Source organism: Megascapheus bottae, chromosome 17 (genome assembly GCF_031878675.1).
Source record: "Megascapheus bottae isolate mThoBot1 chromosome 17, mThoBot2.hap1, whole genome shotgun sequence".
In the NCBI taxonomy this organism is placed as follows: domain Eukaryota; kingdom Metazoa; phylum Chordata; class Mammalia; order Rodentia; family Geomyidae; genus Megascapheus; species Megascapheus bottae.
In genome coordinates this window covers 14,511,628-14,537,329 of record NC_143525.1, presented here as the reverse complement: position 1 = coordinate 14,537,329, position 25,702 = coordinate 14,511,628, and the positions used below count along the sequence as shown (strand labels likewise).

The 25,702-nt window shown below is 40.9% G+C and overlaps 2 protein-coding genes and 1 pseudogene across 2 annotated transcripts in view; 2 read left to right on the top strand and 1 right to left on the bottom strand.

The window, feature by feature from the left end:
- Positions 1-25,702, bottom strand: part of Prkca (protein kinase C alpha) — a 377,074-nt gene that overhangs the window by 178,032 nt on the left and 173,340 nt on the right. The gene's annotated exons all lie outside the window — the stretch shown is intronic.
- LOC150051141 (actin, cytoplasmic 1 pseudogene) lies at positions 11,220-11,886 on the top strand (annotated as a pseudogene).
- On the top strand, positions 12,041-12,775 carry LOC150051140 (actin, cytoplasmic 1-like). The gene has a single exon (XM_090349889.1). The coding sequence runs from the start codon at positions 12,056-12,058 to the stop codon at positions 12,380-12,382; it is 327 nt and encodes a 108-aa protein (XP_090206015.1). The 5' UTR covers positions 12,041-12,055; the 3' UTR covers positions 12,383-12,775.

The window sequence follows — 25,702 nt, the reverse complement described above, 5'->3', positions numbered from 1 at the left end:
CATGTGTTGCTCACAATAAATGCATAACTAAGCAATTTCCTGCTTTTGTAAACATTCTATAGAGTCTACTTAAAGAGTGTAGCTGGTATAGCCTCTCATACACCAGGCTGTATGCAACCACATATTGCCCCTAGAGCTATCATGAACTATCAACATGACATTAAGTTCAGCATAAGAGAAGATGATTTCATCAAGAGACATGAGAAACATTGCAAGGATAACATGCCATATTGCTTTATAGTAATTATGTGAGTAGAAATGCATGCTAAAATAACAAAAGTGCATATATATAATGAATATATAATGAATACAGTCATTTATCATTATGAAACATTGTGGATGTTCTATACTTTAACAGGAATGGAACACAATATCTTTGTTTATACCAGCAGCATCACCAACCTGTGATTAATGTGTTACAACTACAACGTATGATAGAAACATCATTAAACAGCACCTGATTGCACTCAGTATCTCATCTTAACCTCTGTGCTCTTAGAGCACATCCCTCGTGCTCCAGTCACGCACTTCCCATCCACACAGACAGGAGCCACTTGAAGCCAAGTTCCACCATTCCATGTCCACAGAAGCCAGACTGAAGCTTCTGTACATAACAATGCCTCAGACTTGCAACCCAAGCAACTGCAAACCATGTCATGAAAATCCTAAGCATGAAGGAAAAAAAAGTTTCTATTTTTAACATTGTCTAATAGAGAGCAGTTCCTTATGGCTGCTCTGAAATAATTGAGAGGTTAGGAAAATATGTTTGCCTTAATCCACTCAATATAAACTCCTTAAATGTTAACTAGTAAATTTTAAAAGCATGAAATGATTCCCCCCCACACACTATGGCTTTATATAGCACCATAATGACTATGACATGATCTCATGGCCTCTGTGAGGACCTGATGTTAAACTCCTACTTACAGGGTCTACATGGTGGCTGATTATCAGTCTCACAGAGCAGAAATGTGGTCAAACCATCTATAAAAATCTGCTGTGGGACTCAGAGACATTTTAGGGGCTTATATAAGCTTAGGCTTTGACATTTAAGTGATAAACCAGGAGGCAGCACAGAGGGAAAGTCTTAGCAGATGCAGAAGGGATTTAAACAACATAGTTGTACATATTTACAGGACTTATGCTGGTTGTTCTGCAACCCCCAGAATCCAGATATGTAAATGTAGTACTGAGTAGCAGCATTTTTACTTAAACTGGCATAGCCAATCACCTCACAAGGCCTCTGTAGCTTTTCATACATGGCAGCCACTCTTTCTGAGTGGCACAAGCTATGGCTTTTAGAAGTGAGGTCCATGTCTCAAAGACAATTCCTATTTCTAGTACTGCCACTGTCTCATCTACAGCCCTAGGATTTGCTGTGTTTACTCAGAAGGGCAAGCCAGCTTTGAATCCCAGTCAATTTTCTTTGCTTCAGAAATCATGTAAGCTGCAGATGTAAAACAATAATACTAACAATAATAAAGGGGTTAAGCCTCTAAAGGCTTGTGGTTTCTATTGGTGCTGTGGGAATTCTTCAGTCTCCTTTGTAGTCCTTAAAAAATGAGGTGAGGGCCAGCAAGCCTACTTCGCATAAGACTTTTTGACTGAACTGAAATCTGCAACTAACTTTACTTCATCTTTGCCATCAAAAAATAGCACACAACTGATTAAAATCTAGTTTTTCTTTTTAATACCTCTCATGTCTTTCTTTATTCATCAACCTTTCCAACTAGAGCCAAAAACTCTCTACTAAATCTCTGACCATCCCCACAGGCAGGGTTATAATGACCCCAGGACTTAGGTGGAAACTACTGAGAAGAGCTGTTTCCTTCTTTTGGCAGGATTCCCCCAGACCCCTGCACCTTCACACACCTTGTCCACATGCTCATTATCACTGTGAGTGAGGGCCGGGTTATGTGCTAGCATTTCTCATCTGAGAAATGGAGGCTCAGGAAGAACACAGAAATGTACAAGAGACTGGGCCTGGTACACATCAGGTCTGGAGGTCAAACCATAATACCTCTAACTCCTGCAGTCCATATATTTGTCACATGCTATCACAGTCTATCTCCACAGATGAGGCTATAGAGAGATGCAGAGAAACAACACCCAAAATGATGAAGGCACCATGAGTTTCCATACAAGATCAACCAATTATCCTGCTCAAATTCCATGCCTGCCAGTTGTACAAAACACAGACATTTTTCTTTCCAGTCCCATTGGCTTTCCATTGGATCTCCTTAGACCAGCATAGAATTATGGTCCCAGGGCTATGGGATTGGTAGGGAAGTGTCTTGCTGTTTGACCCCATCAACCAAAATTAGCACGTGTCCTTTCCTTGCCCAGCCTCCGGCTTCTCCAGGTTTTGCAGTGAGCTGCTTCCCTCTCCACCCCCTCATGACAGCCACTGCTCCTGACTGGGGTTGATGGCTCTGTGCTCAATGTTACCCTTTGTCTCAGGAGCCCTGGGCCGGCTCTGGCTGGAAAGCCTGAACAACAACGATGAATCAGAGTATTTATTTTTGAGGTTTTTCTCCAAGCTGCCTCTTCATCAGCTCTTAAATAGCAGCATTCAAGCTGCCTGCCACAGATACTTCCAGAAGTTTACTGGCCTAGGGTTCCCAAGGGGAAAACTTAGGCATCTTGGCAACAAATGCAGCAGTTCCCTATCTGCAGGAGAGGTGCTTTCTCTATGAGATGGTGGCCTACATGTTTAAATTGATTAATTGATTTTTAAAATTGTCTCCAAATCCCTCAGGTTGCATGAGCAACGGCGGATTCTATTTCTAAGTGTGATGACCTTTTCTAAAACTGTTTTATGCTTTTCACTCTTCCTTAATTGGTGCCACTGAGGACTGCCTCTGAACGAACTGCTTAATCCAGGCCAAGGAAACTCAGGCCTCCAATCTGAAGTGCAAGAACCATCTGTGGTATGTGTTTGTTTTTGGTTGACTGTGGGGTTTGAACTTGGCCTGGGTGCTGTCCATGAGCTCATCAGCTCTAGGCTAGGACCCTACCATTTTGAGCCACAGTGCCACTTCTGCTGTTGGCTAATTGGAGATAGAAGTCTCATGGACTTTTGGGCCCAGGCTGGCTTTGAACCACAATCCTCAGATCTCAGCTTCTTAAGTAGCTAGGATTACAGGCATGAGCCACCAGAGCCCAGCTAATATGCACTTTTCTATAGCAGACAGGAAAAAATGGTAAGCCATTAACATGTAAGTACAAATTGAATCCAAGTATGAATCATGTGATTTTTTTTTTTGAGGCCTGGGGCTTGAACTCAGGGCCTGGGCACTGTCCTTGGACAACTTTTTCTCAAGGTTAGCACTCTGCTACTTGAGCCACAGCACCACTTCCGGCTTTTTCTGTGTATGTGGTACCGAGGAATTGAACCCAGGGCTTCGAGAGTGCTAGGCAAACACTCTACCACTAAGCCATACTCCAGGACCCAAGGTTTGTTTCTAAGTGGTATCTCACATAAGCAACTTAAGTGTCCAAGCTACAGATCTAATAGAATCAGAGTGTGCTTAGAGTTAACAGGATGACTGACCACCATTTCCCAAGATTCATCCATGGATCAACTGATCTGCAAGTTTAGAGTTTTTTCTACATCTTTTTTACAATGTCAATGATTCTTACCTGCAACATCACACTACAGATGGCCTCAAATACTTCCATCATAAATTAAAATAGTAGCTTACTTTGGTTGAGGGGACAGACTTTGGCGAACTAGAGCAAAACCTTGATACAAAAGGCCATATAGTAGGACGCTAAATGAAAGGATCTCTAGGATATAGAAACATAAGCAATATAATGATTGTTGTTCTTAAGGTACTATGTTATCTCTCATCTCTTTTGCTGTCCCTTAGTTATCTCATTTTGTTACAGTATCTCACTTTGTTACCTGATATATCGGATATATTTGTATTTGGTTATTTGAAATTGGATAGGGAAGAGGGAAAAACAAGATGAGAGGTGGGGGTGGAGGGGAGGGAAATGGGGACCAAGACATGAGAAAGGGTATCAATGTATGGGAATTAATGCACCTTCTATCTGGCAAATATCATGTAACCCTTCTATTAATTACAATAAAAATATATGAAAAAAGGAAGGAAAAAAGAATTGGAGAATGTTGAAGATTTTTGCCACCTCTTATACAAGCAAAGAGGCCACCATGCATAGGTTCAATAAACCCTACTTTCAGGAATACAGAGGGACTTCCCTAGAGTTAGGTTTCCAACAATGAGTCATGAAAACCTGCATCGCAGGGATACTAATAATTATCTGGATGAAAGGCAGAAATATTCCCAAGGTTTGCACACTCATATATTTAATCCATGAAGGATTTTATGAGACTGACGTGCTACCTACTGCGCTAACAAGGCACCTTGTTGAAGGAATTTTAGAGGCTGAGGTAAACATAAAGTTATTCTCCTTCATGTTATCCTGCACTCAACCTGAGGACTGGCCCTGCTCAAGCTCATGTGCATAGGAGGATGGAGGATCTGAGAGGTGCTTAGGAGCCACACTCTATGTCTGTCCCAGGCAAACACAGGAGTTTCCTATCTGACCCACTGTGGGGAAACTAATTCCCATGGGGAAGAACAGATGGTGTCTGTCTTATTAGCCCTGGCTACTAATAACCATAATAATAAGAAGAATAGCCACTGCCATTTATAGCTGCTACTGCTGTCACTGTGGGACAGTATTTCCCTTCTATTCTCCAAAGGGAATAAGCAAGAAGTGTAATGTCATAGAACCAGAAAGTATAGAAGGCAGAATTCACCCCAGATCTTCAGACTCTGATGTTAACTCTGTTTACATGGCACCAATCACATTTCAGATATTTTAATTTGCATTATTCTTTTTTTCACAGAATATACAATCTAATACATGCTGCAACCTTGTAAAGCCTTTCCTTATGAGCTTTATGTTCTTTTTTTTTTTATCTTGCCTGTTTCTGGCAGTTCTTTGGATGAAGTCTCCTTGACTAACAGAGAATCTATCTAGCTGCCATGCCTGGTCAGATGGTCTGAACTGGACATGGTGCTGCAGGAAGGGTCTGGTTTCCTAGAATGTTCCCCAGATGAATAGCTCACATCTCTTACACATCCACAGTTGGTGATAACTGTCAGCAGTTAGCAGTCTGTTTGAGGCAAGTGTGAGAAGATTTGGGTCCAATATGGGGCAGATGAGAGAAGCTGTATTACAGTAACTATTGCTCAAGACATCAACGTATTTCATATTCTGTATGCCATGTGCTGACTTGAGGTAAGATACCCTTTGATGGACACATACATCAACAGATGGCCTATTTATACTCAAGAATATTTTAAGTAGGACTCATCATTGGTGAGTGTTTGCCATCTGGCAAAATATGAGACATGTAAGACACAGTAAGGACTAGCAATGAAGAGCAGCTTGAAAAGTGAATTCACAAATCAGACTGCAAATTCTGTGTTCACATCCAGTATAACCCATAGTAAATCCTGGATGATTTGTGAATATTTTCTGAGCTACAGTCCTTTTACAGTAAAAGAAAAGGGTATCAGTGCAGCTCTGGGCACAGCATTGGGTATTTATCAGGTATAGAGTAAATACTATAATTATGAATTAGGTTACTTGTTTTAAGTAAATGATACAGCAATGCACTTTTTATACCCTACTTGCTCTAAAAATAAAATATATTCAAGTCAGAAATCTTTGGACCAATATAATCAGCACAGGGTACTAGGTTGCCATGCTGGCCCAAAGTAATTCTTATTTATGCCATGCCAGTGAGGAATAAGACAGACATGGCCTTCAAGTTTACTTATCCATTTCCTTCATATAAGAAGTTTATTACTCAAGTGCACTTGGCCCTCGAATTCAGAAAGTTCAACCCGTGACTTACTCGAAACACATCAATAACGACAGAAAAAAAAAAACCACAAGAGGAAGTGATGAGAAGGGATGAGAAGTGACTTTCATCAGATATTCCGAGGATGGAAAGCTGACAGTGAAATGTCTCTCATGTGCCTGGATTTTGTCTGATAGGAAGAACCCAGGCAATGCAGAGGGCATTGGAAACATCCAGCCTGAGGGCCAGATAAGGACCACAAAATGATTTGTTATATGATGGGACAGGCACACATGCTTCTTGTGGGCTGCCTCTGGCCTGTCTGTCTATACTGCACTGACACTTTTTCATGACCCACAAATGATGTTATAAATATTCAAAGGGCCATGTCTGAAAAGAAAAAAACAACAAAACCCTAAAGTTCCCCACCCACAGATTCCATCCAAGGTCCCCAGTTATTTCTGAGGACATGAAATTTTGTCTCTTATAAAAGTCAATCCCTTATAAAAGTAAGTAGTTAAAGTAAATGTAATGAGAATTTATTATTTTCAAGTAGGGAAAGAGGTCTATGAAAGGTCACCCTCTATGTATATTCTCTGAATGTGGAAAGCTCCTATTCTGTTCAAATGCAGTCCTCACTAAATTCCAAGATGTTGGCTCATCTGATTTGCTTTCCCAATGGCCTCTGCCATGGAACAAATTTCCCTGCAGGGGCAAAAAGATGACTGACTACTCCCAAGGCAACAAGACAAAAGAGTCTGCTGGGCCAAGGTGGGAATGGAGGCAACCTGGAGTCATTTTTGTTCTGGATCTTTCCTTGGTGCTTATGGCTTACCCATGAGGGACAAAAAAATGTCATAGAGGAAAACTGGTCTCTAAATCAACAGTGGTAGGCAAAAAGGCAGACTCTTAAAACAGTCCTAATTTGTCCGGTCAAATGAAGAATTAACTATAACGCAAGCAGTTAATGTGACTCCCAGCTTTACAAGTGATCTGTTTCATAATACGTTGCCTAAATAATTAACAGGAAGCCACCAGCTGGAGCAGGTCATGAAAACTCTAAGCCCCAGGAAGGACGCTATAAAACAAGGCATGCAAGCCATGCTCGGTTGCCTTGTGAAGTGTATGGGGAAGTCTGTCTTATCTGCAACAAACCTGGGTATAGAGGAAATATTCTTTCTCAGGCATGTCAAGTGCAGGCACACTAATTAAGAAGAGTAGAAGAGAATAAAAACAACCAATATTGTGAATTTTTAATTAAAAAAGAGCCCCTGTTTTTCTTTTCCTGCAAATTTGTGAACACCCCTTTTTGTTTTATTTGGTCAGAAAGGAGAACAGATAGGAATCAGAGGGGCATTAATTGCAGGATAGGTTGCATCAACCTTGACCTTTGATGTCTTTTATTACCTAAAAATTACTTCTAAAGGGCTGAGTGCTGCTACATGCCTAAGGTTATGATCCAGACATTTCTGAGGTCAAATTCCCCTTTCCGGAAAGAAGGAAAGCAGGTGAACAGGTTTCATGCTAATAAAGCACCAAGACCACCCAGTGTGTGCTACACACGCACCAGTTCTACCCACAGTGGTTCAGAGGCAGGGAGGAAATCCAGTCAGTACCACCCACGAGGTGGAAGCTGGATACATATACCCAAGGAGGACAACTGAGGGGAAACAGGGATATGGTAAGGTTGCAATTCAATTAACAGAAAAGTTGTTGAGTCTGATGAAAAACAATCACCACCACATAGATAATGCATTACTTTTTTTCCCCCAAGCACTCAAATGGCTTCTTTAATTTCTTCTAAGCAAGGGTGGTAGAGAGAGACTCAAGGGCCCTAAGGGGAGTGTGTGTGTGTGTGTGTGTGTGTGTGTGTGTGTTTTAAACTTTTGTAACAGAAGGGAATCACTTGGGGGAAGAAAACGACTCACTATAGATAAAACCGCATGTGGTTCTCCCTCCTGGAAATTCACCCTGAAGTGCTTAGAAGCGGAACTCCTTCATGAAGGAGCTAACTCATGCAGGAGTGAATCCACAGACGGTGTGGGGGTGTCTGGCTGCACACACTGAGGGAAAGGCATGGTTGCTTAGTTCCTGGACCCAAGAGTCAACTCATAGTTCCTCTCCAGAGAAATCAAACTCCAAATACAGACACAAAGGTTCAGGAGAGGGAATAGTAGGAAGACACTATGGGAATGAAGTTCTAGATGCCACACAGACTTGCAGATATCCTTGTGTCTTGGTATGTATCTGTGGGCTCCAAGGGCTATGCTAAAGGCTGACTGAGATCAGCTGAGGGTGACCGTGGATTATTAAAAGGGATGGACAGGAGGAAAGTCTGGGCTGTGGCTTGCTATGCTCCCTTAGATGGACTACTGCACAGTGATTTGTGAAAAAGTGGGACAGGTGTTGGGACCTGAAACTCCATAAGCATGTGTAATTCATCCAGGGAGCCAACAATCCAATCATTCTTCCTACCTTTCAATACCAGTCACCAAGACAGTCTCTGTCCTCATGTGGTCACATGAATTTGGTTGTATTTAAGGTAGGGCCTCTCTACTCTGGCTTCCCATTAGAGTCATTTGGGGGAGCTCAGACACAACATTGATGCCACCCCACCTCAGAGATGTGTCCTGAATTAATCTGAAACCTTTCTAATTAACCTGACCTTTTAACAAAAATATCTAAGCTTTAGTCAAGGTTGAAGACTACTGGTCTAAATAATACTTAGAAGAAATGGTGTATGTTCCAAATCTGAAGCAAATGTGGTTCACTGGGCCTTGTAGATAGCATCTCACCAAACACATGAAGAGGTAAGCTCACGGTATGATGGGGGGGTCTCCTGGCATCACAGGCCTTCTTGCAGCCAATGTTCAGGTCTTTGCTGATTAAACAGGAGCCAACTGAGTCTTACTGGGCGAAGACTATTGTTGGGGGGAGGGGGTCCTGTTTATTCCGTACTCAGAGCATGATGGGAACACAGACAGAATTTTTCTGGATCCCTTAATATTTCTCCTAGTACCATCACTTCTGAAAGGTAGGGAAGGGATATTAGCAACTCAAGCTAGTAATGTCACAGGAATCACAGCAGAAGCTTGAAAAAGAAATTCTGAGGTTCTTTGTCCTGGCTTGTGCTAAGGATACCTTTAAATAGGTCAGGGAGCCCTTTTCCCTTGTTCCTAAGAAACATGCAGTTGACCTATCAAACAATAACAAAAGACTTGCTGAAGGGTTGGGAGTCCATGCCTCCTTCAAGTCTCTTGAACAGAGAACAGAGGATGCTAGAAAAACATGCATTTTTTTTCCTCTGGTGAAAACGGAGTGTGGAACCAAGAGTTGTAAAAGAGGCAATGAATTGCAAGGATCCTGCTCTGTTTTTGTTTTGTTACTTTTTAAAAAAATATCTAGCCATCTCTATTGCTGAAAATTAATTGGTGTTAGTTGAATTTTTTTCTGTCCAAGTATTTTTCAGCTTCATTACTTTGGGGAAAAATTCAAAGCCAGGAGTATACACTGAATGTTAAGGTTTATTCTGCCATTCACTTCTGCATGTGTCTGATTTAATTAAAATATAGAAAGAACATCCCTTACCTGAAAATCTAATGTGCTGTAAGCATTTCATATTTCTAATTTTTTTTGTATTAAGGATATTGAAGTAGTAATACCTTTGAAAGCATTTCCAGAATTCAAAAACAAACCTCCTCCATAATCTGAAGCATTTCTGGTCCCATGCATTTCAGTTAAGGAATATATTCAATTTGTATATTTATGTGCTTATTTCTCTCTCATTTACTCCAATCAAAGCACAATCTTGATTGTACTTTGGATTGTATCTCTAGTCTGATGGTTCGAATCCTTCCTTGATGAGCCTCAGGACAATATATTTTAGATCCAGCAGCCCATTAAAGGAAATTAAACTCAGGAATGGAGCCAAATTAACCTCATCTACTTTCTAAGAACTGTTATCATCGGGACATTATATTGACAATGGAAAGCCAGGCGAGTATGATTCATGATTTCGTCCGTGGTGACAGGAGTTCTGTCTCTCCTGACTCAGTTTTCCATATTGCATGTTGCAGATCTGGCATGACACAAAGATCAACTGGAGTGAACGGAAGTATCCAGGGTGAGTCAGCCGAAATATCAAGTGCATTTGATTAGCCTGCATATCAGACAGTATAATCAGCAGCTTATTTTAAGGCTTAAGAAGAGAATCTTGACTCTGATTTAGCCAGCTAAGCTATGAACCACAGCACTCAGGGACTTAACATGAGCGCTTACAAAAATGAGCAGGAGCCCTCGAGGACTTACATAAGGGCGTTTCCATCATGAACCTCTTCTTGTTGCTCCAAATATTTAAAACTAAGCTTGGGACACAGAAAAAGAAATGAGAATTTTCAAAATCTCATTCTACTCTGGAGACAAATGAAAAGATTATGAGATTCTGGAATCCCACTGTGGCAACCCTCTCCCTTTCCATGTACACACACAGACACAGACATAGACACACACACACACACACACACACACACACACACACAGAAATAGATAAACAGACACACACACACAGAAACACAGATAGATATACACACCACACACACACACACAGAAAGAGAGCATTACATCATGACCATTCTGCCTGCAAGTGTACCACCTCTATTCAAGGAGTTTGCAGATCATGAAGGCTCAAGCCCCTGCTCCCTGAGGCATGGAAAGCACATAAGCTTTACTACTGGGAAAGTAGGTGCTGTGAGGTCCCAGCGCTGCAGAGAAGAGAAGGTAAGACTAGAAAACTGTTCTTCAATTCAAAAGTCCACCAAATCAATTGTTAGTGACAATGAGGTACCAAAACTTTTTATTTTTTTTAATAGCTGCTTCTTCTAACTTGGAAACAGACCACAGAGAGGAACAGAGATAGCAACAGCTATAATACAGAATCCTACTGTTACTTCATACTGCTGGATGAAAGTCTGTAAGTATGCTTCTAAGGTAATAATTGCATGCACTTTTGGAAGGTCCTTAATTCTAAAAATATCAATAAGAAGCACAGATACATCAAATATCAAAGAGCCTTGGCTGAAAACCAGACAGAGGTTGTAGATAGACAAATGGTAGGAAAAGGAAGAGGAAAAAAAGGAAAAGGAAAAGGAGGAAGAGAGGGGAAGGAGAAGGAGGAGGAGAAAGGTTGGCTTCATCCATAAGGCTGGAGCCCTTTTCCATACTCATGCATCAAAACTCAAGTTCCAACCTTATCCTCTTCTCTAACATTTAAAAGCCTTCCCCATCTTCAAAGGACAACTCTATATCCTGTTCTGACTTCAACCCTTTTGCCTCACTTTTAAAAGGAATCTATGGCCTGTCCAGACCGCGTCCAGCCGCGAGCGCCTTCTCTCCACTCCTGCCACCGTCCGCACCCACACTCAGCTCACCATGGATGATGATATTGCTGCGCTCGTTGTCGACAATGGCTCTGGCATGTGCAAAGTCGGCTTCGCTGGTGATGATGCCCCCGGCGCGGTCTTCCCCTCCATCGTGAGACGCCCAACGCATCAGGGCGTGATGGTGGGCATGGGCCATAAGGACTCCTACGTTGGCGACGAAGCCCAGAGCAAGAGAGGCATCCTGACCCTGAAGTACCTCATCGAGCACGGCATTGTTACCAACTGGGACGACATGGAGAAGATCTGGCAGCATACTTTCTACAACGAGCTGCGTGTGGCCCCCGAGGAACACCCCATGTTGCTGACCGAAGGCCCCCTGAACCCCAAGGCCAATCGTGAAAAGATGACCCAGATTATGTTCGAGACCTTCAACACCTCAGCCATGTATGGGGCCATTCAGGCTGTGCTGTCCTTGTATGCCTCTGGTCACAACATTGGCATTGTCATGGACTCTGGTGATGGGGTCACCCACACAGTGCCCATCAATGAGGGGTATGTCCTTCCCCATGCCATCCCGCATCTGGACCTGGCTGGCCGGACCTGACAGACTACCTCATGAAGATCCTGACCGAGAGAGGCTACAGCTTCACCAAAACAGCTGACATCAAGGAGAAGCTGTGCTACATCGCCTTGGATTTCGAGCAGGAGATGGCCACTGCTGCTTCCTCTTCCTCCCTGGAGAAGAGCTATGAGCTGCCTGATGGGCAAGTGATCACCATTGGCAACGAGTGCTTCCCCTTGCCCTGAAGTCCTTTTCCAGCCCTCCTTCCTGGGCATGGAATCCTGCAGCATCCATGAAACTACTACCTTCAACTCCATCATGAAGTGTGATGTGGACATCCGTAAGGACCTGTACGCCAACACTGTGCTGTCTGGTGGTACCACCATGTACCCTGGCATTGCTGACAGGATGCAGAAGGAGATCATAGCCCTGACACTCAGCACAATGAAGATCAAGATCATCGCTCCCCCTGAGCGCAAACACTCTGTGTGGATCGGTGGCTCCATCCTGGCCTCCCTGTCCACCTTCCAGCAGATGTGGATTAGCAAGCACGAGTATGACGAGTCTGGCCCCTCCATCGTGCACCGCAAGTGCTTCTAGGCGGACTGTTACCTAGCTGCGATACATCCTCTCTTGACCAAAAAAAAAAAATACCTAACTTTGCACAGAAAACAGATGAGATTGGCATGGCTTCAGTTTTTTTTCTTTTGTTATTTTTTTTAATTTTTTTGTTTTGTTTCTTTTGGCGCTTTTGACTCAGGATTTAAAAACTGGAATGGTGGGAAGGTGGCAGCAGGAGCAGGAGCAAGCAACCCCCAAAGTTCTACAATGTGGCCAGGACTTTGATTGTACATTGTCTTTTTTTTGAATAGTCATTCCAAATATTGTGAGACTGCATTGTTACAGGAAGTCCCTCACTCTCCCAAAAGCCACCCCAGCCCCCTCCTCCTTCCTGGGAAGGAGCGTGGCCTGTCAGCCCTCCCTTGCCCAGTCTTTCAGGGGAGAGACAACATGTACATGGTGTACATGGTGTAATGCGACATTTTTTAAATCGCCTTAATACTTTTTTATTTTGTTTTCTTTTGAATGGTCAGCCATGGTGGCCCTCCTTCCCTTTTTTGTCCTCCCCCCCAACGTGAGATGTATGAACAAAGGCTTTTAAAAAATCTCCCTGATAGTGGCTTGAAGTGAAAGTGGCCAGGACTCCCCTGTACACTGACTTGAGACCAGTTCAATAAAAGTGCACATCTTGAAAAACAAAACAAACAAAAAAAATAAAAGGAATCTATGATTATATTGGATGCACTCAGATAATTCAGGAAAAATCTTTCTACCCTAACACCCTTCAGTTCATTGCAGCTACAAAACACTTCTTGCCACATAAGAAATACATTTATTTGGATGTTCTAGATAATAGGACATCATGTTTTATGAATGCTCTTATTTTATATACAAAGCATATATGCTTTTTTTTTTGAACTTGGGACTAAGTGCTGTCCCAGAGCTCTTGTGCTCAAGGCTAGTTCTCTACCACTTTGAACCACAGCTCTACTCCTGGTTTTTGAGTGGTTAATTGGAGATAAAGAGTCTCATGGGGACTTTTCAGCCAAGATTGGCTTTGAACTGAAATCCATGGATCTCAGCCTCCTGAGTAGTTAGGATTATGGGTGTGAGCCATCAGCACCTGGCTGCTACATATATACATTTTTATTGCAAAAATGTATCTGTGAGCTGGGCTCTAGTGACTCATGTCTGAAATATTAGCTACTTAAGGCTGAGATGTGTGGATTGCAAAAAAGCTAAAATCAGTGCCTAGGGTCTGAGTTCAAGCCCCAGTACTGGCACATACATGCACAAAATATATATCTGTGACATTAGTTTTTTAATAGAATGCTATATTACATTTCCCATGTAGCAAATGAGATCGTTGTCTTCAAATTATTTATTTTTAATCTTTCAGTTATTATTAAGTAATTGTAAAAGAGGTAAGATTATTATCTTTAAAACAAAAAAGTTCCACTCAGTTAATAAAACCTTTAGGAAAACATGTTAAGGGATTTTCAGTAAGATATATTGGTTAGTATTTGTCTTTATTATTATTATTTAATATGTATAAGAAAGGGATTGTATTACTCAAGAAGGAGTGGCCTGAGGGCATAGCTCAAAGAGAGAGAGCTTGTATTCACGAGGTCTACATTTGTATCCCATTATCATAAAAATAAATAAATGAAAAGAAGGAGGAAAGAATATAAAAGGCAGTATGAATATATGATGATCCATGAGTCCTGGGGAGCCACCTCCCTACACAACACCAAAGCTAACAGAAGGAGGTTTGAGAGATCAAGGTCTGAATACATCTCATGGGAAGTTGGGAGAGCAGATCTGTATTTCATTCTATACAAAACACAATCAGACTCTCTTTCAGCAGAACAGAAACAATTGCTCTATTATCTGGCAGTGTGAATAACGTGTACAGCCACAAAGCATTCACAGTAAAGGCAAAAGCAGCAACTGTCTCCCTCACTTGTGTGTCCTGTGATTTGCAATTTGTCAATGTGTGAAACTTGGTTGAAGGATTAGAGCTTGTGGATGTGAACTGTATTAGCTGTCTGGAACAAAATCCAAATACTAGGATGACTTTGTCACCTTGTTTTACCTACTTCATAAAATCACGAAAAAAACAAAAATTCCTGACACACTGGAAAACCCCTCCTAGGAACTGGGGTAGAGAGTAGGGAGCAAGGTAGAGATTATAGCTGACTGTTTCTCAGAAACTACTCAGCTGCATCATGTAACACAGGGATCGACAAACGATCTGCAAAGGGACGGGCAGAAAATGTCTCCAGCTTTGCAAGCCCTGTAGTCTCTATCACTAGTACTCAGCTGCACTGCTGTCACATTAAAGCAGATGCAAGTAATACATTCTAACAAATGGCACAGCTGTGTTCCAATGACACACGATATAGAGAGCAGGCCTTCCCCAGGATGGGGCTCAATGAGCTGCAGTTTCCAACTTGGGTGTAGGAGGAAGACAGGTGTCTTCATGTAACACATCCACTGAAGTACCTCCCAAAGTGCTTCTTGAACATTCTAACCCAATTTACCTCTTTGCTCAGCTTTAACAATTCTTGATGCCTCTAAAGTCACTGTGATACATAATAAGCGTTGTTACCCTAATACTTCGTGCATACCATAAAGGTAGAGTATATTTCCCTGCCCTAGGCTTTGAGCTTACATATATAACACGTTGGGGCTAATACAATGTGATGAGTACCTGACAAGCCCAACAGGTTTGTAGCCCTTGTTGCTTCTATCCATCTTCTGTGGCTTGTGACAGCTGCTCTGGGAAGAATATACCCAGGTTAGTTGTCCCCTCATTTCAAGCTTGACAAGAGACCCATGGAATAGAGTGGGCCTTGACAAGAGACCCATGGAATAGAGCGGGCCCCGCTAAATCCAGGTGAAACCAGCAGGCCCTCACAGGTCTTAAGATTATATAAGAGAGAATATAATAGTTGTTTAGAAACCACAGACTTACCAGGTGCTGGTGGCTTAGATCTGAAATCCTAGCTACTCAGGAAGTTGAGATCTGAGGATCAAGGTTTGAAGCAAGCCCAGGAAGATAAACCCAAGACACTCACATCTCCAATTAATCAGTAAAAAGCTGACAGTGGATATGTGGCTCAAGTGGAAGAATGCCAGCCTTAAAATAAAAAATATCCAAATGAGAGACCAAGGCCCTGGATTCAAGTCCCAGTACCAGCACATGCACATGCACATATGAACACACACACACACACACACACACACACACACACACACACACAATGACTGAGTAAGTAAAATAAAACCATAGACTCTGAAATGGCTTATTTGGTAACCACAGTATATGGTACAGATTTCAATTATAACAGAACACCTTTTATTTTAAATCCACTTAATCACTTCCATAGAAAATCACCTCTGTGAAAGAATTCTCTGAAAAAAAATATACATGCCCACTAACATATATAAACATATATATCAGCTATATATTTACTTAAAAGTCCTTTCTGCTAGTCCTAATTACTAAGACATTTTCTCAATAGCAGATTTTATCCACTACATAAAACAGATCTCTAACACAGTTAGCAAACATAATTTCCAAAAGTTTTCCATCACAGTGGTATGTCATTTTTAAACCATTTCCTATAATACATGGCTTATCATCACTGTAACAGCAATCCAGATCAAGCTGGGTTTTATTGTTCATTTATAGGAAGTGTTACTGGCAAGGGCATTAAGTTAAATATTGTTTATAAAGCACTTACGTGAACACAATATCCCCAGTCTTTTTTCTAATTTTTTAAAATGACTTTTGAAAAGAGGGAGCCGTGTGAGGGGGTGGAGTGGCCCTGATGTTTAATTTGTGGAGACAGATATCCATTTTCTACATCTGATACCACTGATTCATAACTTTCATCAATAGGTCCTAGTCCCCAGAATGGAAGTAAATTCCCACCAAAGCATCTCTTAGGTTCATGCTTCTCAGAGTGTGCTCTATCGGCCACCATGTGAAGCAGATCCATGTGCCCTAAAAATCTTCTACCATTCAACAACTGAAGTATTTCATCCTTATCAACAACTGCTCCTCTACCAAACACACAACACAGCTAATCATCAAGTTCCAGGTGGTTTGCTTCTAAATACTTGTCTCTAAGCGAATGCCTTAAGATGTGACAGGCATTTCCCCTAACTACCCTTCCAAAGTTTACTTCATTCATAACAGATGGCAGATGTCGGTACACCCATATTAGTGAACATGTAGATCTTTATAACGTTCAATTATTAATAAAAATCAGTTACACTGATGCTGATAGTGAATGCCTTTAGATTTTAAGCTGTCCAAAAGCACAGCTACAGACATCTGGCAGCTTCAAGGGGGCTGGGTACCTCTGCTAGCCACCTAACAGGCTTGGCAGAATAGTAGCAGCTTGGTCTCAGGGCCCTGGTCCAAAATCTCATTTCTGTTTCATGTACCTCTTTTCCTCTGGGAGGACAATCGGGCTGCTGCTTATGGTGCAGATGCTTCAGGAGAAATGTCAAGAGTGGGAACCACAAGGTCTCAATACATCTGCTTAGAATGTTCACATTGCTGCCTGTGCTCTAATTTATTGGTCCAAGGAAGTCACAAAGCCACTAGACTCATAAGAGAAGGAAAACAGATTCCACCCCCAATGAAAAGAATAGCAAAGACATGTAACAAAAATGTGGATAGAGGATTTGTGGCACATACTCAGGATCCACATATCCTATCATCTCTCTCTATGAAGGCAGGGCAGTTTTTTCAACTTGATCTCCTATAAAGTGAGAGGGAAAGTGGCCTTAGATAAAGAAAGACCCCAGAGGTTACTGCTCCTAGAATGATAGGGTAGCTAATCTCCCATTCTAGTAGCAGTAGGCCTTACATCTTAGAAGCACTAGCATATGTCTGTTTAATTCACTGGTCAGTCCCCAAAGCATAAAAGAGAGCTTGTTTCACAGGGGAGACAGCAAGATACACATTTTACATTAGATGCCTTCCCTAAATGATTTGAGAATTCCAGTACAGTTCTACAGTGGTAGCAGCTGAGAAGGATGAGAGATTGGCCAAGATAGCCACAAATTAGCAAGACAAAGTCTTTCCTTAAACAATGGACCTCACATGCTATCGAATTAAAAGCAACCATGGATGAACAATCAAGATTTTGGAAAAGAAGGATAGAAGGTTTTTGTGGAATGGTGGATAATGAATGTCACTCAGCACACTCTCTCCTCTCAACCTGTCTGTAGTGAGAGAACAGCAACCTCAGAATCCCATGGCTTGCACAAGATCATTCGGCTATGCCAGCTAGGAACAGAGTTAGAACACAAATTCAGCCCAGACTCTGAGTTCTGAGCGCGTTCCACTCCACCCAGCTGACAGCCTTACGTGTGGCATAAACAAGCTTTTGAATACAAGAAACTATAAATAGCAATTAGTCAGAGTCTTCTATTAGATACATTGACATCATCAGAAGGCAATTCTGTTCATTAGAAGCCCCTCTGACGCTAGCTTTGAAACATCTCTCGGGCCTCTTCCCTTTTATATCATCTAGTGCCACTTTGGACCCCTTCCGATCCAGGCTGAATCCTTCTAAGCACTTTCAACAGTCACAGCTTCAACCCAATGTTCCATACAGTTCTGTGCATTTGCTTTCTTCAGCCTTCTCAATTCTACAATACTGGTAGAGTAGAAGTGATTTTTCCTTTTTTTTTTTTGTATGCTTCCATAATACCCCCAAAGCACGTAGTACACTCATTTTAGTATGCATAATAATTAGCTGATATTTATTGACTAATGGAATGAGCAATGAGCTGAATTAAAAGCATAATTCATTCCACAACATCACAAATAGGAATCTTTGTCCTATACCCACAAATAAAGACACTGATCTGAGAGACTAAATGATCTGCTCAAAGTCATAGAGCTAGTGAAGACAATGTCAATTAAAGGACTAATTAATGTTAATGTTCATGCTTTCATCCTAGTCTTTCCTGGGAAAAATCTGCCTAAGTTTGCACAAGCAACAGCAACAACAAAAACATTTGGAAAAAAATCCCAGGTGATTCAGATGTACAGCCTTACATTCTGCCCTCCATATAAGTCTTATATTCATTGGCTTTGTTTCTGTTTTTTGGAAACTCAAACAGTTTGTGTGACCAAAATATGGTCACAGCCTGTCTTTCCTAGGTGCCTCTGCCATACACACAGAAAGTTCCATCTTCTCTTCTGTACTCAGAATATATGACCAAATTCCTCCATACACTGAGACAAGTCAAGACAGAGTACAGGACAGAATTCATCCATACATTGAGACAAGAGGTAGGTAACCTCACAGCCTTCTCCATAGACCAAGTACTCCACAGCAATTTCTGGACACTACTAGGAATCAGAGGGAAGCAGATAATTGTTCCAGAAGCAGTAACAGAATGCATGAAGAAATATCACTTAGAGTCTTATCAACCACATCCAGGATGGGAGCAGAGTTCCAGCCCTGGTGAGATAGGTTCATATCCAGTCACTCTAAGAGACTTTAAAGACACATAGCACACATCAGCAAATGACAGATCCAACAAGCTAATTGTATACTAGTTTCCCAAAGTTCATAGTAGACACAAGCACACGCAGTGGACGATGCTCTACATACCTCTCATAGCTGTCTTCACTGATTTTTCCCTTGGTTGCCTACCATCTTAGTGCCCATCAATATTCCTCATAGATATATGGCTGTGTTCCTTCCTCCTAGCTCCTAGTCTACACATTCCTTTACAGTTTACTCAGAAGACCCCTGCTAGAAATCCAGAAGGGTTTATGGTCCATATCAAGAGAAATTCTCCTGATTCCACTATGCCGAATAGAAACATAGACACGGGTAAGAAGGGAATGTGAGACTGAACATTAGCTCAGGGGACATGGATGGAAGGAGGCCTTCTTTGAAAAGCTAAATTTAAGTTTGTTCTTCAATTCTTTCTTCACTCAAGTATTTTATTTCAAAGAACAAAGTATTTTGGGGGCTTGTCTAAAACTAGAAACCAGGTCTCCCTGGTTCCTGAGCCAGCATTCTTGCCTCCCAATAAGTAGAAGAATAAAACAATTCTTGACCCATATGATATAAATCTATAAGCCCAGGAATTTATTCTCTGCAAGAAGTCAGAACTTGTCCTAGGCTGCTCTTGATTTTAAATATATTCTTCTACCTTAGGACTCTTTACAGAATACAGACACAGTCTAGATTTATCACTGGATAAGTGAATGTTTACTTTTAGTTGTCCTAATTAGCCAGGAAAGTAAAAAGAAAATGTGGATTTCAATTTTCTCTAGAAAGCAGTTGAATTGCTCATCTAGTCATTTATATTATCTTCTCTGATCCTAGAAAAAGTGCTTATTTAGGAAAAAAAGTGTAAAAAGCAATCAAGAATTAAAGAAAAATATGCCTGTGGTTATGCACCATTTTCTCTGTAGATGCATTTATATCTGGACACTGCAAACGGGTTTAAAGACTGTAAAAGTGAGAACTGATTTGATAGCCACTATACTCATCATCATAAAATGCCATTAGAACTATATTTGTACTCCTACACAATCTAAAAACCAAGTTAGCAACTGTCAAACACTGTCTTCCAATGTCAGTGAATTCACTTGCAAGAAAAACTGCACATAGCTGAAGAAATCCTGTAAATGTCAGGCATTTTTGGTACCTTCTCTTTTGGGGGGACAGGATCCAAATCAAAATCTGTTGAAGCTACAAGCTGGCTTGAATTGAGTAGGCAGAACCTCAGACAGTCCTGCCAATGCCACATGACATCTAGTACTAGAAACATCTCATAAATGAAGGGTCCTGGTCTGCTAAGGTCTGCCGAATGCGTTGGCTGAACACTTTTAAATCACTGAAGATTATTTATTTTCTTCTTTAAAGAAATATTCTACAGTAAGCTTTTGAAAAAATAAAAAAATAGAATTAGAAATGACAGACCTAAGAGAATTTCTTTGTCTCTAAAAAAATAACAACTGCAAGTGGTACTGGAATCATTCTACTTTTACTGATAAGCCTGAGATGAATCTTTTGGTTTGCAAAGCCCAGAAATCAAGTCACAAAGGAAAAAAAAAAAAGAAGGATATTAGAATTAGAAAAGAGGGTAGTCAATTGTTTCTTTAGCCTAAGCAAAAAGTATATGTCAAACATAAATACCGCTGGACACTTGAAATTTATGAGGAGAATAGTTGCTAGCTGTATTGACTTCAATAAGTTGAATTGGCCTGGCTTTCTTTGATAGGAAGATAAATACAGAGGTTTTTGTTCAAAGCTAACTAGATTTCCCAAATTCAAGAACCCAAGTCCACCTTCTTCAATATCTTTTTAACAGCAAAGTGGATGAATTTGGTGAAGAGCCAGGAGGCTTACATGACAAGAATGCTTGTTCAATCATACCCTCATTAAACCCAGGCATATAGCTCTGTGCTACAACGTGTTCTTTGAGTGTTGCTAGGCCTCTGGTTTAACTCCGAGCCCAGTTGTCCACCAAAAGCCAACCAAGCCCAGGAAGTTGTCCTCCAGGAGTGGTTCTCCCATGCACAAGGTGATGTCTGAAGAGAGGTAAACACAGATTGATGTTCACCCTACTCCTGAAATGCTCTGTGGCACCTGAGTCTGCATGTTGAAAAAAGTTCCCAGGGGCTTTGAAACTGCAGGTCTGGTAAGCCCTTTAAGTACTACTTGCTTAGGGAATACTAACACCTTCATCATTAGTACAAGTCTTTTATCAGCATTCCCCCCAGTTAAACCTCAGAGTAACTGTTAGAAACTCCACCAACTGAAAGGTGAGGAAACTGAGACAAACAATCCCAGAACAGTGTGAGTTTGCTACACCTTTCAATGCTTCACTCCCAGCTTCAACTCCAATAATGTAGACCATATACATTACAAAGCAACCTGCGTTAGCACCTAACAAAGCCATGCTGCAACTTGCAAACTCACTAATAAACTATTCTACTCAGACATCTCCAGATACTCAAACACAGTTATTTTTCAAACATACCTTATTTTTCACATCAAGGATCTACACAGCCAGAAATTTCTATCAGGAAACTTCTTTCTGTACTACTCAACAAATTTCCCAGACCATTTCTTATCAATGAGCCAGTCCTAACTGGACAAGTAGTGGTAAAACCTGTCCTCACCCTCTTATAATAGAAATGGCATGTGCCCATTACTTGGATTTTTTTCGAGGGTCCAAAACACTATATCCCTCATGTAGTGTTCCATCTATGAGCATCCAATTTCCACCTCTTTTGTGAAACCTCCCCAATCACAGAGTTCTATGCTTTGCACAAGATGTTTTATATAAAAAGCTTAATAAAGCCGGAGCTCAGTGGCTCAAGCCTGCAATCATAGCTACTCAGGAGGCTGAGATCTGAGGACCAAGGTTCAAAGCCAGCCCAGGCACAAAAGGACCTGAGACTCTTATCTCCAATTAGCCTCTAGAAAATGGGAAGTGGAGCTTGGCTCCAGTGTAGGCAATATCCTTGAGCTGAACAATACCCAGGTCTAGGAGTAGGGTGGTAGCTTTGAGCTGAAGAGCTGAGGAACAGCACCCAGGACAAGTTCAAGCCCCATGACCCACAAAAATAAATAAATAAATAAAAATAAAAACTAAAAAAGCTTAATAAAGACAATGTGCTGATGAAAATGACCTGCAGTAAATCTCCCTATCAGGGAGTCCCCTTACACTGTGTAACAAAGCAACTTCAAGATCTGTCTCCATGGCAACAGCAGCATCACACAGGAAAGAGAACGAAGAGAGTACAAAAGCCTCTTTAGAAATTGTTACCAAAATACATACCTGGCTTAGGAGGCCAAAATCAAATTTCTGGGCATTAGATTTGGGGGTTAAAAATCTTTTCTTTCTTGAAAGTATTCTCTAATGATGCAACTATTTTTAAACATCTAATAGGAACTGATTCAGAACACTATAAATACCCTCCATCTGCCAAATTTCAGGAGGTCTAAAATTAGGTTACCAGGTTCATCAATTTCCTTCTAGAAGATATTTGTAAAAAAAATGCTTCAGGCCTTTCTGATAGCAGTAATAGTTGAAGTTCTCATAATTGAAATGCACTGATAAACTCAATGAAAGCAAAAAAAACTACCAAGAAACTCCAAATTTCATATATTTTCCTGAATAAAATAAAGATGTAAAATGTCTTATGAACAAGAGTTACATAGGAGGGCCCCCAAAGCACATGCATATGTGCTAAACAAATAGAAGAATTTGCATCTCACATTTTCCTCTCATATGATGCTGATGAACAATCTTCTGTTTATATCTCCCTTCTTGTGGATGAGAGAGAGATAAAATACAATACTAAACAACTTGGGTAGTCTTCATTTCACTTCATTATTTTTCTACCATAAATTGCCTTTATTTTCCTTTCTTGTTGACCATCAACAAGAAAGTGCCCTTTTATTAAACATATCCTAGAATAACAGCTACATTGGAACCTACTTTTTATGTCCTCTGCTTCTGTGAGGTAAGGTTATTTCTCCTAAATGTATACCAAGTTATTTTTAAAGCCTGCCTCATTCTTCTCAAGTTATTCTATTTCAATAAACCAAGCGAACCTGGAGGCCTATTGTACACACATCCACTCTCAGCCTCCCAGCTGTTCTTTGGGCCACATCACAATTGTCAGCACAGAACATGGACCTTTCTCCCATTTACTGAAATGCATAAAGCGCTCCCCACAAACACCTTATGAGTAATTTTTAACCTTCACACAGCATGGAAGTTGCACATTAAAACTTGATGGCACTTGCACAAAGAACTATGTGAGAACTATGATTCTCAATGCCCATCCATTATGCTAAGGACCATCAGTGATTGGCTCAAAGACAACCTGTAAGAAGAGTGTGAATGCCAACAAAGTTAAAGTAGAAATTCTGTACAATGTCAAGGTTAACTCATTTAAAGCAGAAATCCTGTACGATGTTAAGGTCAACTCAAGCGGGACCATTCAGATACCTACTTATTTTCTTGATAATTCAATAAACATCAAGAGCTACTTACATGCTCAATACTGTCTATGTACTGAGAATAGGGAAATGGAAGAATGTACAAGGAGAGCTAGAGAAACAATTACAGCACAAAGGTGGGTAACTCTCTAAAGTGGTCCTTACAGGGAGGAAGGGGGCCAACTGGGCTGTGAGTGGGGAGCTGTGGAATAAACTGCATGGAAGAGATTGGCCAGGAATCTCCTAAGACATGCTGAAACTTACCAGGAATAAAAAAAACAAAAGAAAACAAACAAACAAACAAACAAAAAACCAACCATATGGAACAGAAGGATATTCTGAAAAGAAAATCCAGTGCCCAGTCTAGCTTCTTGTCAAATTTGAATGTAAGAGCCATCATCATTTTCAGGGCACAACTCATAATTAGCATCTCCTGTTACAGCTCTGAGAGCTCCTGTTCTATGAGTATAAGCATCATTCCATGGGGCTTCTCCTTGGTGTGTGTGTGTGTGTGTGTGTGTGTGTGTGTGTGTGTGTGTGTGTGTGAGTATGTCTAGAGGATGGGGGGTTGCTAAGCAGTGACATCTTGTAACACCTGCCATTGGGTCTGGACCAGCCCTTGGGTCTCTGAAGGCAAGTCAACTATTCTATGTCAGAAAGCACTTCAGTAAAGAAAAGGATGTTCTAACCACCTCCTATAACTTACTCCTCTCTTCATGCTGAACATACCTGGCTCATTTGCTAGAGCTCTATGCCAGCTTTCTGCTCTCTCATCTCAAAGGTAGGTGCCATATGCATGCCAATTTCTCAATACCTCCTTAAGATCTGCTGCCTCTTGCTACATGCTACACTGAAAATGAAGTCTGGTGGTCTCAGAAGGGCTCTGTCTCCCTCAGCCATGGAATTTTATTGACTGTGTAGATTGCCAAAGCTACTTTCATGAACTGTGGGTTTATTATATATCTTCTTTGCTCCAAACAGCATTTATATCTACTCTCAAAATTTATTATATAATAAAAACATTATATGTGAATGAAATACAATTACTGAAGATCCAAATATTTCATATTATAGGGAAATGAGCCTCAAAACCTAAAGTATTTAGAAGTATAATCACCAAATAGAAAGAATTCATAAAATGTTTAGAGGGAAAAAATTGTTAAGAAAAGTTCATCATAAGTTGGGTATGGTGGCTCACGCCTGTAATCCTAGCAAGTCAGGAGGCTGAGATCTGAGGATCATAGTTCAAAGCTAGCTGGGGCACTAAAAAATGTGAGACTCTTATCTCCAATTAATTACTAGAAAACAGGAAGTGGGGCTATGACTCAAGGGGTAGGGCAGTAACCTTGAGCTGAAGAGCTCAGGGACAATGCGCAGGCCCAAGGGTAGGGCAGTAGCCTTGAGCTAAAGAGATAAGCAACAGTGCCCAGGCCCAGAGTTCAAGCCCCATGACCCACAAAAAAAAAACTACCTAAAAATAAAAAGTTTCTTCACAGATAAAAGCATAGATACTAAAGTAGAAAGACAGCCAACTGGGAAAATATAGTTACCAATAATACATCAGACAAATGCTTAATATCCAGTATCTACAAGGAACTTAAGAGACTAATCCCCCCCAAACTCAACAAACCAATCACTAAATGGTCAAGGGAACTAAAGAGAGACTTATCAAAAGATGAGGTTAAAATGGCAGAAAAGCATATGAGAAAATGCTCATTATCCATAGTCATAAAGGAAATACAAATAAAAACAACCCTAAGATACCACCTTACCCCAGTAAGAATGGCCTAGATTTTGAACTCAGACAATCACATATGCTGGCGGGGTTGTGGAGAAAAAGGAACCCTACTGCACTGCGGGGGGATTGTAAGCAAGTTCAGCCACTCTGGAAAGCAGTATGGAGGTTTCTTAAAGAACTGAAAATAGACCTTCTTTATGATCCCGCCATACCACTCCTGGGCATCTATCCTGAACATCATAACCCAGGATATGATAAGGACATCTGCTCAGCTATGTTCATCTCTGCACTATTCACAATACCAGGCAATGGAAACAATCCAGATGCCCTACTGCAGATGAATGGATACAAAAAATATGGTATATATATATATACAATGGAATTCTACATAGCCGACAGACAAGATAAAATAATGGCATTCACAGGGAAGTGGATGAATATAGAGCGAATCATGTTGAATGAGACAAGTCAAAACCAAAGGAACAAAAGGTGTATGGTATCCTTAATATGTGGCTATTAGATTCAAACAGAACAAGAGCAAGGACTCATTATTCACGTACCCAATGCTATGGACATGGTATTGGAAATATAAACACAACTACATAGACATAA